The sequence below is a fragment of the Vipera berus genome (assembly GCF_964194415.1).
Source record: "Vipera berus genome assembly, chromosome: 3".
Taxonomy (NCBI): Eukaryota; Metazoa; Chordata; class Lepidosauria; order Squamata; family Viperidae; genus Vipera; species Vipera berus.
In genome coordinates this window covers 124,842,712-124,862,311 of record NC_138204.1, presented here as the reverse complement: position 1 = coordinate 124,862,311, position 19,600 = coordinate 124,842,712, and the positions used below count along the sequence as shown (strand labels likewise).

At 38.6% G+C, this 19,600-nt stretch overlaps 1 protein-coding gene across 5 annotated transcripts in view; it reads left to right on the top strand.

The window, feature by feature from the left end:
- MTRR (5-methyltetrahydrofolate-homocysteine methyltransferase reductase) overlaps positions 1-15,471 on the top strand; it is a 32,037-nt gene extending 16,566 nt beyond the window's left edge. For 4 of the 5 annotated variants that reach the window (XM_081324011.1, XM_081324009.1, XM_081324012.1 and 1 more), the window contains 8 exons: positions 706-794; positions 1,680-1,860; positions 3,442-3,484; positions 4,183-4,348; positions 6,080-6,202; positions 10,599-10,687; positions 10,794-10,976; positions 15,192-15,471. In XM_081324011.1, coding sequence (XP_081180137.1) covers positions 706-794; positions 1,680-1,860; positions 3,442-3,484; positions 4,183-4,348; positions 6,080-6,202; positions 10,599-10,687; positions 10,794-10,976; positions 15,192-15,336 — 1,019 coding nt within the window. In that variant the 3' untranslated portion in view covers positions 15,337-15,471. The remainder of the gene's footprint in view (positions 1-705; positions 795-1,679; positions 1,861-3,441; positions 3,485-4,182; positions 4,349-6,079; positions 6,203-10,598; positions 10,688-10,793; positions 10,977-15,191) is intronic. The other variant, XM_081324013.1, reaches the window with a different exon arrangement.
- The last annotated feature ends 4,129 nt before the right edge of the window (positions 15,472-19,600 follow it).

The following is a 19,600-nucleotide window of genomic DNA, read 5'->3' as shown; positions in this document are numbered from 1 at the left end:
TTTTGCAAAGAAAGATACTTTGGGGAAAGGGGAAATCAAATGAAATTAACATATGGAATATAGATTATAGAAATCAATTGTTAAAGATTGTCTTATAAATGTTACCCAGACAACATACTGTTTACAAATTACTGAATTATTTATGTTATGTTAAAAAATATCAATAAAATATATACAAAAAAAGAAAAAGAAAAGTTGCCTGGTGGAAAATGTGACTTCGGCTGTTCACAGCCTAGGGACGAGCCATAATGGCCAGTCCTTTCGTCTGCCAGTTTGGAGGGAATGCCAGGTCTAACGGGAGAGTTGAAGCTCTCCCGCGATCCAGCGAGCGCCCCTCCTTGCTGGTCGCCTCTTTGGGGAGACTTTCGGCCCATTTCAGGGTCCCCCAGCGATGCAAAACTGGATGGGGGAGAAAGAGCAAGTCTCCCAGCCGTCCAGAGCGGCTGCGTGGCAAACCGGAAGTCTCTTTCAGGCAGGGTTTCTATTTACCCCTCAGGATTATCCTCTAAGAGTTTTGGGCTTGTCAGTTACGAGCATGCTCACTGCAGTCCTCAGAATATATGGGTAAATTATATCCCAGGTCTTGCTTTATACTACCTGATCCAAAGGAGTTGGGTTGCTTTGTAGATTTCCAATTAATTATATAGAAGATGAAGGTTTTTCTATATGGTCTCTGTTTTAACTTATATTATTCTTTTAACATAGGTGCAACATTGCCACAATATATACCAGATAAGAATACTGTTAAATTTATTTTTACAAGTTGTCTGGAAATCAGAGCAGTTCCCAAAAAGGTATTTTTTCTATTTATTTTTTTCATATAGTCGTGTAGTCAGTAACTATAATTCTTGGTACAGAGCAAGATTCACTTTGAGTCTAGACCAAATGCCATTTTAGTTTGTCTCTTGTGTTGCAGCTGTGCTGTCTGGTTTTCAAATTAAATGTCTTCAAAAGCTAATGTGTTGCTTACTTAACCGTCTATCCAAGTTGATTACTGCCTGATGTTGAGAAAAATGCATCATCGTTCTTTCTCTTTCTCTTTTTCTTATCTTTGATGGGCAATACAATAAATGTATAAACAGTTGAATATACTTAATGAAATAATTTTATATCACTTCAGAATCAGGAAATGTTTCTATGAACACTGTAAAAAAAAGATTTGTCTCTTTTTTGCACTGAATGAAATTACTATTGTGGAGCTCATAGTAATAATCAATTAACTACATGTTTGAATAATGCTACTTTTGTGTGTGCAGATAATATTACTTTTTCAACTAAATAAGCTGAGTCTGAATACCCAATGTATGTCTGCAGATGAACATTTTGGGATATTTTTTTCAGTACAATCCACTAGATGTCATCACCTAACAATCTATGGAGACTTCTATTTACTGGCAGTGTTTCTCAACTTGCTTACATTTTGTATATTTATAAAAGCACAATGTATATTAAATTATGTTTATTTTTCATTTATTTTTATGCACTTCTATAGTTTTAATGTAAGTGTTAAACATATGGGTTGCTTCAAACCCAATTCATACCTGTTTCCTTTTGGTTTGGGGATCCATTTATTATGACTAACTTCATGAGATTGAGTAGGAAGGCTATATTTTAAATAGTGTAGGTTAGTTTTGTTAACTCATGGTCAAGTATGAATTATTTGTGTATTTATTTTTTAGGCATTTCTGCGCTCTTTGGTAGAATATACCACTGGCATTAGTGAAAAAAGAAGACTTCAAGAATTGTGTAGCAAGCAAGGATCCTCGGATTATAACTCTTTTATAAGGGATCCTAGTGTTAGTTTATTAGATTTGCTCCGGGTTTTCCCAACTTGCAAGCCTCCACTTAGTCTCTTGATTGGTGAGTCGTTTTATGGAATGTTTCAACTAGAGAAAACAAGATACTAAAGATTTATGTATTTAAAAGTTGATGTGCTGCCCACTTTCCAAACAAGCTTAGCTGAATGACCCTAATAAATTTTACACTATGACTTGTCTTGCTGTCTGAGTTATATATTCCATATTAAGTTGTACATCTGGAACAAGAACTAAGTTACGGAGCTATGAATTGGAAAGTCCGTGTTTCAGTCTTGTTTCTGCCATAAATTTAGTGAGTGAATTAGGCCAATTCCTATCTTCAGCCTCACCCTGTACTCATTTTGTAATGTTTGCTTATTTATTTATTTAAAGGTTTTTACAGAGCACCTGCACTCATAGGGGATTACAGTCAAAACAGAGAGAAACAAAATTAATAGTCTAATTAATTAATAGCCTTTTTACTTCAATGCTCAAATGCCTGCAGGAAAATAAGGTCTTCACTGCCTTTTGAAAGGCAAGATGTTTAAGAGAAGTTCTTATGTTCACAGTCTGTTGGCAGTCATAAAAAAGTGCATCAATAGGCTTCACCCAGTTCACACAGCATACGCTTCTTGAGAAACTGAATGGGACAAATGAGTGGTTTTATGTAGATATTAAATAATACGGAAAGGAGGACCAAGCACCATAATGGAATAATTATAGGCACGACTATTATTTCCTCACACATTCTCTTAACTGGAATTGCCATTTACTTAGTCTGGAACCATCAAAGAACAGTTCTACCAAATCCCAACAATTATAGATAGTCCAGACATTAGTTGGCTGTATGTAAGCTGACAACTCAAAAATGACTCTGGAATTGCCTTGTTAACGATAGAGAATGTTGCCAAAAGATCTAAAGAGATCAGGAAAATTGCACTCTCTCCATACAGGCCTTGAGAAAAATCATCCACCATTGTAACAAAACCATTTATGTGCTGACTGTAAATGATCCAGATAATCCATTTGCTTTAGAACTATCCCTCTGTAACCTGACACCTATTGCCCAGAGACCTCTGCAGGGCATGATGTTTTTATCAAAGAAACAGTATTGTATTTTTGTAATACAAATTCTCTCCTTTCATACATACCTACTCAGGGTTATGGCACATATAGAAAAGAGGTTTACAGCATAACACTTGTTTTCCCCTTGACAACTCTTCTACAGATCCCTCTGCCCACCACAAAACATTGGAGATCAGCCAGTAGTTGTCTCAATGGCTGAATCAAGCCGTACCTCTTCAGGAGGGAATATATCACAGCTTCTTTCATAGTGTTGACACCACCTCTGTCTTAAACCCAATTAACCATCTCCCCAATCCAGCAGTTGAAAGCCTGCCCAACTGTATGAGTATAAATCAAGCTTAGAGGTGATGTTAGATATAGTGGTAGTATTATTGGACTTCTCTATCGGAAGGTTTATAAAAGTTGCAGTCAGAATCCAATATACAGAATGCTTCAGAATGCTTTGCGTTTTATACAAATACCTAATTGTTAGAAGATTTGGTGGTTGTTTTGTTTCTGTAAATAGATGAGAGAGGATTCAAGGCTAAACCCTTATACTCACAGGTTTGTTCCTTTTCAGAACATCTTCCAAAGTTGCAAGCCAGACCCTATTCAGTTGCAAGGTAATGTAATTACATTTTAATGGTGAACTGGAAGTGTTTTTCCATTTGTTTAAATGGATCCAATCTTTTTATGGTTGGAGGAGATAACTGAGAAGTTAAATTGAAATCTTGGAAGTGTACTAGCTTAACAATTGAAGACTGGAGGTCATTTCTAGATATACTTAGTTAGATTTCTTGTGGTTTGTTTCTCAGCACTAGTAACAGCAGAATGAATAGGTGTCTTGGTTAAGCATTATCTCTGTTTTGGAAGTTCCTGTGGTTTGTTGTGGCTCATTTGTCCAAGCAAACCACTGTTTCAAACTGATTCAAGTTGGAGCCAAGTCTCAGGCCTTTGAACTACAAAGCTGTTAGCCTGTAGCACCACCTTCTTGGTGTGTGTTTGTGATTCCTCAGCTGTCTTTCTGCAAGGCTAATCATTGGAATTCGGATATACCATGCAGAGAAACTGAACAATATAATCAGAGAGCTCTTGGGAATTTTCTTTCCTATTAACTGTCGTAACTGACCACATGCTTTCAGCCTCAGATTCCTATCTGGAATTTTGGACAATAGTAATATCTTATGATCATTCTGAGAATAAAAAGAGTCTCGTAAAGCGCACAGCAGCCTAACTGTCCAGAATAACCCTTGCCTTTGACAGAATACTTTATTATTATTCAACAGAACATTTGGTTTTTCCTTTGACTATTTCATTGCAGTTCGACTTTGTTTCATCCTGGAAAGATGCATTTCATCTTTAATATTCTGGAGTTTCCATCCCACCTAGGTGAACTGCGAAGAGGGGTCTGTACGGGTTGGCTAGCTGATCTGGTTGCCCCAGTCCTTCAGGTGAATCAGAAGAGCAAAGAATTCTTCTCTCCACAGGTATTAACAGTTGACGAAAAGCTTATGTTTCGCAAGGCACAATCTGAGAAAATAATTGCTTCCATTCTTAGTATAGTGGTTTGTGGATTGGTAGTAGCAGTTATAGAATATAATTTTAGAGTCCTAGGTAAAGAGATCACTCTACTAGCAGACCTGGTTCTGAAAATGGAAACTTCCACTCTTGAGGGCCAGAATGTTGGATTATTATGTAGGAAGTTTGGATGGATTTGGGAGATGGGAAGATGAGGATGGATGAAAAAGGTAGCTAAATCATAAAATATTGTTGCAGTTAACTGTAAGAACTATCTTTGATAATCATTTTATGATTAATGTACACTGATTTGGGATTGTTGATGAGAGATATATTATAATTTACAAATTACATATGTTTATTATAATTTTAAAAATAATTTGTATAAAATGATGTACTGTTGGTATGTGACACCACGAAAACTTTCTAGAATGTATAACAGTTCTTCAGCTCTGTCTTGGAAATGTGGAAAACATTTTATCATGCTTGGTGGACTTGTAAAAAAGCTAGAAAATTTGGGGTTTAAATAAAAGAGTGTTAAAGATTAATATTCAACTGAAACCAGATCTTTTCTTATTGGGATTAATGGATAAATAACTAGAAAAGATTTATGGAAGATTATTTTTGTACATAACGTCCACAGTGAGACTAATATGAACAAAGATGGACGGACATACCCAAATGAAATACCCAAAATGGAGAAATAGTTGGTAAAGATAACAGAATTTCCAGAAATGGCAAAATTGACTTATTTAGTTAGAGAAAAGAAAATGCTTACATTTGTCAGTGACTGGAAATTCTTTTTACTGAAAATGGAAAAAAATGAACTTGTGATTCATAGGTTTGATGTCTAGAAAAAGTAAAATATGGAAAGAAGAGAGCCAGGATGTAATCTTAGAGACAAGATAAAATATAATGTATTTATGACTGCTTCAAAGAAGATTGATAGCCAATGCTTCACCTCCTTTTTCCTTTTTTTCTCTTTTTACTAACCACGTTTTCTTTTCCTTGACTTTCTTTTTTTTGTCTTTACAAATATTTCTTTAATAAAAATTAAGTAAAAAAGAGCATAATAATAATAATAATAATAATAATAATAATTCTGTTGAAGAGTATATAAATAATCTAAGAATTTCAGAATTCGTTTGTAGGAAACAAACCACTTCTAGTGACAAGAATCAACTTGCAACCATATGAAGTGCTCTATGGCCAAAAGGGAAATGGCAGTTATTTAAAACAGAAATTATTTCATGACATCAAGTATTTGCTAAAAAAAACAGCAGGGATCTTTGCAGCTGTATGAAAAACGCTTATAATGACACAAGCCTTTCATTTGTTACATTAACAGAAACTATGTTTTAAAAGAAGCGAGGCCTGTAACTTTTACTGTTCTTTTGTCTGTGACCTTCTTAACAATCTATCATAATTGTTCCTTTCAAAACTGTCATACCATGCTGTGGTAGAAAATGTCAAAGACAAATGTTGCACTTGGTAAACCAATTTCTGATGTTAGAAATTGAGTTTCTGTCATCTTATTTCACCTCCTTTCAGTAGAAATCATTAATTATTTCGTACTTTAATCATTCCTGTGTATCTTTTTTTTTATAAAAATAAAATAAAATCAGGAATCATGCCTAATCACTGTGGGAGAGGATATTGGTTTGTACGTTTTCTTCAGTTTCATTTTAATTGCATTTTAGATCAACATAACGTCTCGCCTATCAAATGTTTTCCACCTACCAGACAACCCATCTGTTCCTTTTATTATGGTTGGTCCAGGAACTGGAATTGCACCATTTATCAGCTTTCTTCAGCATAGGCAAGTCTTTTAAATATGTCAGTTTGTCACCAACAACCTACTTTCTAGCTTCTGTTGATGAGTGGAAACACTCTGAAAATCTTTACCTGATCACGAACAATCAGATATGATTGTATGCCATGGAGACAGAGTCCTTTGTTTCGCGAGGCATGTCTTCTATGAATGAGATCTTCAACCAGTCCAATGGTTGAAGGAGGCGGTGGTGAGACCTCTCCTCAAGAAGCCTGCCTTGGACCCAGCTGTGTTGAACAACTTTCGTCCAGTCTCCAACCTTCGCTTTCTTGCGAAGGTTGTTGAGAGTGTGGTGGCGCATCAGCTCCCTCTGGTCCTGAATGAAGCGGATTATTTGGACCCATACCAATCGGGTTTCAGGCCCGGGTACAGCACGGAGACGGCATTGGTCGCTCTGGTGAATGATCTCTGGAGGGCCCGGGATAGGGGATATTCCTCTGTCCTAGTCCTATTAGACCTCTCGGCGGCTTTCGATACCATCGACCATGGTATCCTGCTGCGGCGTCTCAGGGGATTGGGAGTGGGAGGCACGGTTCTTCGGTGGTTCTCCTCCTATCTCCTGGGACGTTCGCAGTCGGTGTTGGCAGGGGGGCAGAGGTCGACCCCTAGGTCTCTCGTTTGTGGAGTTCCTCAGGGGTCGGTCCTCTCGCCTCTCCTGTTCAACATCTACATGAAACCGCTGGGTGAGATCATTTGTGGTTTTCGAGTTGGGTATCATCAATATGCCGATGATACCCAACTTTTCATTTCGACCCCAAACCACCCCAGTGATGCCCTCGCTGTGATGTCCCGTTGCCTGGAGGCGGTTCGGGTCTGGATGGGGAGGAACAGACTTCAGCTCAACCCTGACAAGACTGAGTGGCTGTACATTCCGACATCCCGGGACACTCAAAATGTTCCATCGCTTTCTATGGGGGGTGAGTTTTTACCCCCGGTGGATAGGGCCCGCAACTTGGGAGTCCTAGATTCACGGCTTACCTTAGAAGACCATATAGTAGCCGTGACTAGGGGGGCTTTCGCTCAGGTTCGCCTGGTGCGTCAGTTGCGGCCCTATCTGGACCGGGACGCCCTGTGTACGGTCACTCATGCGCTCGTGACCTCTCGTCTTGACTATTGCAATGCTCTCTACATGGGGCTTCCCTTGAAGACCACTCGGAGGCTCCAACTGGTACAGAATGCGGCCGCGAGAGTTGTCTTGGGAGTTTCCCGGTACTCCCATGTTACACCTTTGCTCCGCGAGCTGCATTGGTTACCAGTTGTCTTCCGGGTGAGGTTCAAGGTCTTGGTGATGGTTTTTAAGTCCTTACATGGCATGGGTCCGGAATACCTCGGGGACCACCTGCTGCCGGCGTCGACTCCCCTCCGCCCTGTGCGTTCCCACAGAGAGGGCCTCCTCAGGGTGCCTCCGGTCAGAGAATGCCGGCTGGTGGTCCCCAGGGGGAGGGCCTTCTCTGTGGGCGCCCCGGCTTTGTGGAATCAACTGCCGGTTGAGCTCCGGATGGCACCGGATCTTCGCTCCTTCCGGCGCGGGCTAAAGACCCATTTATTCGAACAAGCTGGCCTGGCCTGATGGGGAGTTAGGGTTTTAATGTTTGTATATTTGATTGTTTTAACTTGGGCAATAATTTAATCCTTTTTTAACTTTTGTATTTTTGTATTTTTATTCAAATGCCCTGTTCACCGCCCTGAGTCCTTCGGGAGAAGGGCGGTATAAAAATTTAATAAACAATAAACAAACAAAACAATTGTATTATTACAGAGCATAAGCTATGGGGAATTGCTGGCTTGGGAGATCTTGTTTTTTGCTAGAGATTTACATTTGTTTAATTATTATTGTTGTTGTTGTTGTTGTTATTCTGTTGCCTTCAAGTGATTATTTGTCATCTTTTTCCTGTTTTGAAAAATTCTCCCCCATCCCACTGTTAGTAGTTTAGTATAGGTTTTAGGCGGAGGGGTGTTTGCTTTTTTCCCCCTCTTGCTACATAGCTGTTTTTATTAGCAATAGCAATAGCACTTAGACATATATACCGCTTCACAGTGCTTTACAGCCCTCGCTAAGTGGTTTACAGAGTCACCATATTGCCTCCAACAATCTGGGTCCTCATTTGACCGACCTCAGAAGGTTGGAAGACTGAGTCAATCATGAATCAAAATGCCGAACTGCTGGCAGCCAGGAGTCAGTACTGCATTCTAACCACTGTGCCACCATGGCGCTGTAGCAACCTAGGTTTCTATATAGTCTTTACACTAAAGTAATATATTGCTATAGTGCTATTTACTGTAATTTATAAGAAGTAACATTAATAATTAACATGGTAGTGTTTTTAAAGATTAATAAAATTATTATGTTTTAAAAGTGTATAAAAGTATAGGCAGTCTCACTGCATGCTTCTTATGTGTAATGAATGGTGAAAAGACCAACCTAGATTAAACTCTAGTATTCCCAATTAATCATATCTGTGATAATGTCTGTTTTTCCCCCCTCTTCACTTCAATTTTCCCAGAGGTTGCCTTTCAAATATGAACTTGATCTGACCTTGTTTAACTTTTGAGTTAAGCCAGATGATGCTAGTTAAGCAAAATAGAATCCCAATATCTTATTTCCAGTTCATCTTGGTTTAATAGATTACAACTACGCTAAATGAAATATTCAAGTTACTTGTTTGCATACGTTGTTATTTCAGGAGCATTTTATGCAAATTAGGGAATAAAAGCTTTGAATTAGTTTTGTTCGCTGTGATAGTATGTTATGATCATAGATGCTTGGAAAGTTGCTTGGATTAGTTTGGTTTCAACTTACCATTTCTTTTCAGTATGTCAAAGGTTCTTTTATTGGTTGATGTGAGCTGCAGCTTTTTAAACATCACATCAGTTATGCTTGAAGACAATAACTGTCAAAGCTGAACTGTAGATGTGCAGAACATCCTAAGTTCAATATTTGACCCTTTTTTCATTCCAAAAACATTGCAATTTATTCATTTAATTAGCATGAGTTTACCACATCAAACTTTACGCTTCATTTTGTAATATAGGGAAGAGTAATAAGGAGAGTTTTCTAGAAAAGTAGCCGTATGTGGAGCATGAAATTGAATGGTTGCCATGCCAAATGACTTCTTTTAAAAACTGAGTCATAAATTCGTAGAATAGCATTAATTGAGATAGCCAGGCACTGCCCTGGAAAATGGAGAGGCAACAGATTGGTTGTCATTACTGTTAATAATGCAAGTCAGTGCTTAACAAGCTGCTGGGACCAATTTGTTCCATATTATTAAAATAGCCAATGCATGTTATATGCAGCTATGAGACGAGTAAAATGTTGATTTAGTTACAACAGAAAGCATTTCAGGGTTATAAGGCCATTCTGATCCGATAATGGACTGAGTGAATATCAAGTAGGAGAAATAGGATCTATGTTAATCTACAAGAAATATGTCTAAAAGCCCCTCCTATTTATGTGAAACACTGCAGCATTGTGTTTAATTGACTTAGTGTATTTCTACTATTGTAAGTATAGTTGAATGTACACCTGTTCCTCAGGTTTCAACCATAAAGTGTTGTCTAGATAGGTAAAGGTTTGTGGATGGTATTTGCAGTTCCCAGACTTGAATTTTACTGAATATTTGTGGAGAAATGTCAGATATACAATACATGAAGGAGCTTTAAGAATATTTCTAACCTAGAAGAGTTCTTAAAGGAAGAATAGGGGGGGAAAATCCAAAAGAAATATACAGGTAGGTACTTAACTATAAAGGAAAAAACAACAACAAGCTTCTGCCAAAGGAGATGCTGCATAGTACTAATCTGAAAGGATGACCTAACTGCCGAAACTGTCATCTTCACTTTTTGTTATTCTGAATCTGTAAATTGCTACACTAAATAGTATATGTTTATTTAAAGTTGCAGAAAGGTTTTAGCTTGTGTTAGCTTTTCTTCATTTAGGGATTCATTGAAATGTGCAGTTTGATGAGTGCTTAAACTTTTGCACACGATGATCCCTAATTCCAGATTAGCACAGAGTTATTGGTAAATGAAATTGATTGATCAAGAGTTTCAATTTGCTCTCAGTTTCTAGGTGTAAAGTACCTTGCTACCATAACTGAGGGCCTTGTTAAGTGCAAAACAGTAATTTCATTACAATGGGAGTCTCAGATCCAGAATCCTTTACAATGCTGTGCAGGTATAATTCTTCTGTACAATTTATATTAATGGAAGATACGGGTTACTCTTTGTATGTAAAAATAAATATTTTGCTACACATATTGTAAATTTTAGGTTTAATAATCTGTTTCTCCTTCAGGAACTAATAACAGTTTAGCTTTTCAGATAGAAGCTATGCATAATCCGTTTTATAACTGCATTGTTTTTGATTGGATTTTTTTTTTAGGCAGAAGCTCAGAGAAAAGCATGCAGATTATATGTTTGGAGAGACGTGGTTGTTTTTTGGCTGCCGCTATAAGGCCAGAGATTACTTGTTCCGGTAAGTTTTTCTTCTGCTCCTTCTTAGGAGCATTTTAACGTTGAGAAGTTGTCCACTGGAACCATAATTTCTTCATTCCAACCTCTTCTTTGGTTTTCTCCTTCAGAGATGAGCTCAGCGGCTTTCTTGAAAATGGCGTGTTAACTTACCTGATACTTTGCTTCTCAAGAGATGTTCCGGCTGTAGCCAAAACCGCCCCTCCTAAGTACGTTCAAGATAACCTCCGGCTTTATTGTAAAGAGATTAGTAGGATTTTGCTACAGGAGAAAGGATATTTTTATGTGTGTGGGTGAGTAATGCTAAATTTTTATAAGCGTTGGAGATGCAAGAATGTGTTAAACAGTTTGCGGCTGTGAGCTTAGCATGTATAAACACCAACCTTCAGGCTTTCATCACTGGCAATACAAAAAGTGAGAGCTAAATAATATAAAACCCCCAAATCAATGAGAAATCCAGGTGTTTTTGTGGTTATGACTTTTTTTTAAAGACAAGGAAATCCTGGAGGCAGTTTTCATTACTGCTCTCAGTGGGAAGATGACAGGATAACAATAAAAGTTGCTTGAAAGACTGAAGAAAAATGAAATCGGGTTACAAGTTAAGGCAAGTAAGGGGGCTAGGATGCAGAGAAAAAAGGCAAGATTAAACAACCCTAAACAGGCTAAAAACACCAGTTAGAGAAATCTTGTCTCTTGCCTCATACTGATATATAGGTACTGAGTAAGCAGCATTATAGTTGTTCATTTATTTATTGAAGAAAATGATCCAAAGTTATATGTTTGTGTATGGTAAAATATGTGACTTTTTAGTAACTGATGTAATGTAACTTGGGCAGCTGTATCTGCAACTAAATGTTCTTGAGAACTGTTGATTAGTCCTGCATATCAGCTTGCATGGATTTTGGCCAATTTCTTCTTATAAAACACCTTTAACTCAGGAGCGTTGGATTAAAATGAAGACTTGGACTTGCCCATTCAAACGTTAACTTTCTTCTGCTTGAAAGATTTCTTTATTTAATTTGCTATCTTTCTTGCCACAAAGTTGTACAATTTTTTTGGTTGTAGAGTTTTAATATTTTGGATCGTTGTGTTGCTACACGATTCACTTTCTCTTGAGTTTCAGTTCACAGACACAAACAGACATGCACCCTGGCATTTTCCTGTAGAATTTTCTGGTAAACTTCAGAATCCATAGTTCCATCAATGGTGGCAACTTCTCTTGGTCCAGAGGTGTCACTGTGTTTTTTCTATTTTTGCCAGCTTTGTTCATTTCTGTCTGTACATTTTCCCCTGCTCTCTGCACCTGTGTTACTATCTTATCATGTAACCATAGTGAATGTCACATGTTCAGCCATGTTATGGTTTTACTCTGTTTTGTCCTACTAAGTGCGCATGTCGAGAAAATGGGCTCAAACTATGATAATGCCACCACCGTGGGATGGGATAAGGTAGTAGTAAATCTTCTGCCAACCTAGCAGTTCAAAAGCACGTAAAAATGCAAGTAGAAAAATAGGGACCACTACAGTGGGAAGGTAACAGCGTTCCGTGCACCTTTGGCATCTAGTCATGCCAGCCACATGACCACGGAGATGTCCTCGGACAAGCGCTGGCTCTTCAGCTTTGAAACGGAGATGAGCACCGGCCCCTAGAGTTGGAAAAGACTAGCACGCATGTGTGGGGGAACCTTTACCTTTACCTAAAATAATAACAATAATAATAATAATAATAGTTGGAAGGTACCTTGGAGGTCATCTAGTCCAACCCCCTGCTCAGGCACGAAACCTTATACCATTTCAGGCAAATGGCTGTCCAGTCTCTTCTTAAAAACTTCCAGTGTTGGAGCATTCACAACTTCTGTAGGCAGGTTGTTCCACTGGTTAATTGTTCTAACTGTCAGGAAGTTTCTCCTTAGTTCTAGGTTGCTTCTCTCCTTGACTAGTTTCCATCCGTTGCTTCTTGTCCTGCCTTTGGGCACTTTGGAGAATAGCTTGACTCTTCTGCTTGATTGCAGTCTTTGTCTTTCACCAAATGTAATGCTTTTCATCAAAGCCAAAAAGTTTTATTTTGGTTTCATCTATCCACAGAACATTCTTCCATTAGTCTTCTGGCTTATCCACATGATCTTTCACAAACTGTAGACAGACAGCAATATTCATTTTTGGAGAGTAGTATCTTTCTCCTTGCAATCTTGCCACACACACCCCATTGTTCAGTGTTCTCTTGATGGTAGGCTCATGAATACTGGCATTTGCCAACGCAAAATAGACCTTCAGTTCCTTAGATATTTCCCTGGATTTATTTGAAACCTCAAAGAGTATTTCATACCTTGCTCTTGGTTGTGATCCTGGTTGATTGACCACTCCTGGGGAAGGTAACTGTGTGTTAAGTTACCTCCATTTATTCCTGATCTGCCCCACAGTGGATCGGAAGATTCCAAACGTTTTGGAAATAATTGTGTAACCTTTTCCAGCCTGATAAGCATCAACAACTGTTTTTCAGGAATCCACAAAAATCTTGTTTGTTCAAGCTGTGGCACACTACCACACACCTGTGATGTAAAGATTACACTTTAATGATGAATAACCAGAAATCTGTTTTTTAAATAAGGCAGGACCTACCACACTCACACTTAACATCCCATTGATTGAAACACCTGACTCTAATGTCCCCTTTAAATGAGTTGATAATCCTAGAAGTTCACTTACAAATATGTAGCTTTGTATCATTTTTTTAAAATTAATAAGTGAAGAAAGTATAATGCTTTTGAATCAATTAGTTGGGTTCTCTTTATCTAATTGTAGGACTTGGGTGGAAAACCAATCATAATTTAATTCATGTTTATGCAGAAATATTAAAAATTCAAAAGAACTCATTTTTAAATTTTCAGAAGCTGTTTCTGGCCCCCACGCTAAAATAAAAAGAAACATTAATTGTATATTTTAAATTTTAAATTAGTATTTTTAAAATTTATACTAAGCATATAACGTCTAGTCTCATCCAGATTTGGGGGGCAGGGCGGGGGGGGGAAGATTTAAATGACATTAAATTTAACAGCACCACAATTAGTAGTTTGCATAGGAATATGAAAATCATTTTTGGATTTCCAATTTTGTGGAAAGTCTGTTGGGCAACCTAATTTGAAAGATTTCAGGGGGACTATTTCTACCAAGGGGATTGTTTCTGCTTTAGGGTGGGTGCTTTGTTTTTCAAATAGACAAGATGAGAGACTTGGTCATAAATGAACTGTTGAAAGTCGTTGCACCACTGGAGTCACTAAAAACATCTGTGGTTTCAACAGTGAAGTCCAAAAACTCTGTGTACATTCCTGCCTGCACTCTGCTACTCCTGGCGGGTCACCTTGTAAGCAGGAAGCGAATAAGAATATACATATATCAGGGGTGTCAAAACTGCTGGCCCATGGGGCCGGTTGCATCATGTGTATGCTGTGCCCACCCAAGCTCCGGCAATGCAAAAAAAGTTGCAATACATCACGACACATCAGATTGCGTGGCGAGTTTGACACCCGTGATATATGTGTGGTGTGTGTTTATATATATATTAAAAGAACTTTTGTATATTGTATTTTTATTGCATTTTATTGCCCTGTACACCGCCCTGAGTCCTTCGGGAGAAGGGCGGTATAGAAATTAAATTAATAAATTATATGTATGTATGTATGTATATATGTATATGTATATATATATATATGTGTGTGTGTGTGTTTGTGTGTGTGTGTGTATATATATATATATGTGTGTATATATATATGTATATATGTGTGTGTTTGTGTGTGTGTGTGTGTGTATATATATATGTATATGTATATAGTTAAATGTTTCACATAGATGAATATACGGACATTTTTTATAAATAGCAGGTTTTTCCTGAACATTTTAAAAACCTAGAAATAAGGCAGGCTGTAACTCTGAAATGACACCCCAAAATTAAACCAAACATGTAAGGTGGTTAATTTTAGTTTTTAAAGTCTGGTTATTAAAAGAAGTATATTGATTCCGATATTAGAAATTTTGCAAGGTGAGAACTAGAGAATCATACCTTGCCATTTAATACCACCATTGGCCTGTTTGAAAGGGACTGTGCTGTGCTGGACTTAATGCAATATTTAACAGAATATTTACGGTAATTGATTTCTTTTAAACCTCACAGTCTGTGGTCTTTGCTATTTGATAGCAATACTGTATGGACTGGTCTCTGTGTTACTATTTTTTTATTCTTTTAACGCTCCAATAATCCCTTGCATTGGAGTAGAGTCAGGGTGACTGAATGGAGCTGAGCTTTTACTGTGGCCGGATGCCCTTCCTGACACCGACGCGGAGTTCACGGCAGATATTTTCTCTTTGTGCCCAGAGAGAGAAATAGCTGCTCTCTAGTTTGAACTCAGCCTCCTGATTGTGAGCTCTACCTCTAGGCCACCACACAGCTCTCTGTGTTAAAATCTATTTAAATCAATTACAACTGTTTTCTCTCTTCGTTTTTTTCTTTTTAAGAGATGCAAAAAATATGGCTAAAGATGTGAATGATACTCTTGTGGAAATCTTCACCACTGAGAAAGGAGTTGATAAATTGGATGCATTGAAAATACTGGCTACGTTAAGAGAAGAAAAACGGTACCTGCAGGATATCTGGGCCTGAACACTAGCTTTTTGAATTCACTTGATGTAAATGTAAACAATAATCTTTTCAGTGCCTACTTCTGTCAATTTTCTCTCAATTATTTGAACTGTTTTCTAGGGAGATAACAAAGAAAAATATATCATTTCCAAGAGATTTGTCATAGTACAAGTGGCTTTAAATAAATGATGCCACTTATTTCCATCAAGATGGCGTTTCATTTTTCTCTGAAGTTGATCGATGTAACTTTGCCTTAGATTTGAAAATATGGCATAGATGGTATTATATGTCTCTGCAGTATTTTCTTCAGCTATTAACAAACGGAGGGGACTTTTTTAACAAAAACTATTGTATGCTATGTACAATATATAGAGTATCAGAGATGGTATTGATTTTTCAAGCCTAGTCTTTCTACCGTATTTTCCGGCGTATAAGACGACTTTTTAACCCATGAAAATCATCTCAAAAGTTGGGGGGTCGTCTTATACGCCCAGTCGTCTTATACGCCGGAAAATCAGCGAGCCCGGGAAGGCACGCCCTCCCCTCTCACTGTGGAGGAAGCAGGGCAGGCTGGCGTCTGGCGGGAGCCGGCAGGGCAGTCCGCGCGCGCGCGCTTCCCGGCTGTTAAGGAGCACTCCTTAGCAGCCGGGGAGTGTGCGCGTGTGCAGGACTGCCCTGCCGGCTTCCGCCCGACGCTCTTCCCTCTTGAGGCAGCATCTCCGAGGACACCTTAGGAGCCGGGGAGTGATGCTGCCTCAAGAGGGAAGAGCGTCGGGCGGGAGCCGGCAGGGCAGTCCTGCACACGCGCGCAGCCGGGGAGTGCGCGCGTGTGCAGGACTGCCCTGCCGGCTCCCGCCCGACGCTCTTCCCTCTTGAGGCAGCACGCGCGCACTCCCCGGCTGCTAAGGAGTGCTCCTTAACAGCCGGGGAGTGCGCGCGTGTGCAGGACTGCCCTGCCGGCTCCCGCCCGACGCTCTTCCCTCTTGAGGCAGCACGTGCGCACTCCCCGGCTGCTAAGGAGTGCTCCTTAACAGCCGGGGAGCGCGTGCGTGCGCAGGACTGCCCTGCCGGCTCCCGCCAGACGGCAGCCTGCCCTGCTTCCTCCACAGTGAGAGGGGAGGGCGTGCCTTCCCGGGCTCGCTGATTTTCCAGCGTATAAGACAAAAAAACTTGAAAATCATCTCAAAAGTTGGGGGGTCGTCTTATACGCCCAGTCGTCTTATACGCCGGAAAATACGGTACCTTTGAAGAAAAAAACTACAGTGAAAAATTACAGAAAAAAGTAGTTATTTTTTATAAGTACTTATTTATAAATACGGCTGGATGACTTGTATTAATTGAACGGTTTTTACTAAATGTACATCTAAATCAGGGGTTGCCTTGGCTCCATCCTTGTTTTGACAGTGCCCTCTTTTGGGAACAGAGGAAGTTATGAAAATAAATTTTGCTTTGGTATGGTATAAAGCAAGTATTTTTCATGAGAATGAGCCACAATCCTGAACAGAATCAGCTACCACTTGATGATGGGCCTAATGTCCAGTTCGTGCGTAGTTAATGTTCTATGAACAGTGTTTTGTTATGAGGAAAAAAACCCCTATATATTAAATTTCCTTCTCACCTAAACATGATCAATGAAATGGCCGTGATTAAATGTTGAAAAATATATGCCTATTTGAAAACATTTTTCTTAATTTCACTCACGAAGCCCAATTTTCTGAATTAGTGGCTGTAGGTGTGTAGGTAATCACTAACTGCATTTTGCACAATATGGCACATTTGGTTAACAGTTAGGTTTTCACTCCCTTTGTATGTTGCATGAGCCTAGCCTGCTTGGCTAGCTGACCATTCAAGGAAAATGAACCACTTTGGTCATCAGGTAAAGCATGTTGCGTGAATGGTTTTTCACTGAATTTAGCTTTTAAGAGAAACATGTGCAAATCATTTCATATTTCATTTTACTTTTATTTTAAAAGGTGACTGCTGCTACTTCAAAAGTGATTTAAAAGTCATTCATTTTTCCACTGTAGTTCGGAAAGATAGTCCCATAGTGACTTGTCAAAACCCCTGGGTTAAGCTGCAGAATGAGAAACTAGGTTGATTTGAATAAATTTAAGTAAAACGTTCTCTAAATATTCTGAAGTGTGACTGAATCACACCTACTGTTAGATAGTATGCAAATGGTTACTGTTTTCAGTAAAAAGAAATTAAACTCTTAGACTTTAAAAGTTTATCATAACTATTTTGGCTCTGTCTTGTCATATGATCACATGCTTCAGTACATCTCAAACAAAAAAGTGAGCTTTAATGCCTGCAGAAGAAGCTTTTGCTAAAGATGCAAAGCAGTTTTAAAATCTTGCGTCCTCTTTTTGCTACTAAGGTTATTTTAAACAGAAGCAAGTTGAGAAGGTATTAAAGGAGGAGCATCATTGCCAATAATCGGTTTAGGAGCTTTTAAAGATCTTAAACTGCAAATATGATGGTTGAGCATTAAAATCCACTAGCCATTAATGTATGTTATAGATGCTGATGGCTGCGTCTATTTCCAGAAGTAATAAATGTTTTTAATGCTGTTGTAGAAAGAAGAGGTAGCCTCCAATTATCTCCCAGTTTTCTATAGTATTTGTAAGTAATAAACAATCATAATATGAAGATAAGATAAAATGTCTCCCACTTTTCTACTTAAACAATAAAAAAGTCAACTGACAGCAAAGAAAATAGCCTCCCAAAATAGAAGCTGCACGACAAATAGTTGCTAATGCAGTATATTAAGGTTAATAAAAAAAATCTCAACAAAAACGATCTTTATCTGGTAATAAGAGATAAAAAAAGAACAAGTTTCAGAATCTTAGGTGTGATACACTGATGGAAAAGTTAGAAATGACAGCTTTGTTAGCAATCTGTTTATTTACAAATGTACAAGTTGACAGCAGTAGTCCACAAAGGTAGCATCGCTGGCAAAAATAAGCATTTCTGAAATATTCCTTTTTCCAGTAGGCTCTGAGGAATCAAATCAATTCTTCTAACTTCCCAATGGTGTTAACCCTATAAATTCCAGGGTACACAAAACCAAGACAAAGTCATGCAAAGTCGTTTTTTTAAATAAATAATCGGCCTTCCTAGAATGCAGTTATCCCATACTTTTTATACACGGCTATGCATTCCTACTTAGATGTACTGTAAAACCTATTGAGTTTTTAGGACACACTTCCAACTATAGGATGGCAGCTTAGATTCGGCTTCAGGAATTGAATTGTAAGGGCTTGCCTTTTCCAAACAACGTTTTTTCACTTAGATGGTGAAGTCCTAACAATTCTATGACAAATACAAAGAATACACCAGGGATCATAACCCAACTGCGTGTTGACAGAATTTCAGTTTGAGGGTCTTTTATTTCATTAGTTGCAGGAAAAAGTCTAAAACATAAATGAGATTGGCTCACTAAAATATTATTCTGCTAACAAGCCTGGAACAAATTTCCGGTAGCCTAGCAACTCATTAATTTCCATGTGATGACTAGGGAAAGAATAAGGTAAGGTTTCTTTCTCTTGCACTGTGAAGAAACATTAAAAATGTATGGCTGATCTATAAAAACATAATTATTAACATTTCTGGGTTTTTCTCCTATAGCAGTGACAACAGTTGCCCACAATAGTTCAAGCAGTCCTCACTTTCACACTATAATTGGGACCAGCAACATTGTTGCTAAGCAATGCAATCATAAAATGAAACATAATTTGACTCATTTGCCTCCCATCCTTCTATAAAATGGGACATCATGTGACTTAAAACATCAGTTCAAGCTATATCTTGAAGCAAATCCCAGCAGTCATGCGTGAGGTCACGTGAATGCAACTTGCAACTTCCTGCCAGCTATCCCATTAACTTTGCTCAAAGCCTCTATGAAAATCGCAAGTGGCAATCTCGTGATTGCAGGTGCTCAATCATCATAAATGCGGTGTGACCATGCGGACACTGCAAAAGCTGCAAGTTTGAGGACTGGTTGTAAATCTCCATTTTTCAGAACTGCTGTAACTTTGGTCACTGAATGAGCAATAAACAGCTACCCATAAATCAGTTCTTCCTTGTCCAGTTCTACTTTACTGGGGATGCTTCTTTCCAAAAGTGGAGCTTTACAGGAAGCACCATGCAGGGGTGAAACAGAGATGGAGAGCTATGTGGTGGTGGTGATTGCGTAAGTGTTCATGCCCGCTCTGAAGAGGACTGCCTCTTGTTTCTCACTCAGTGAACTGAAGAGGAGAGAGACTGGATAGATTGTTTTCAGAGA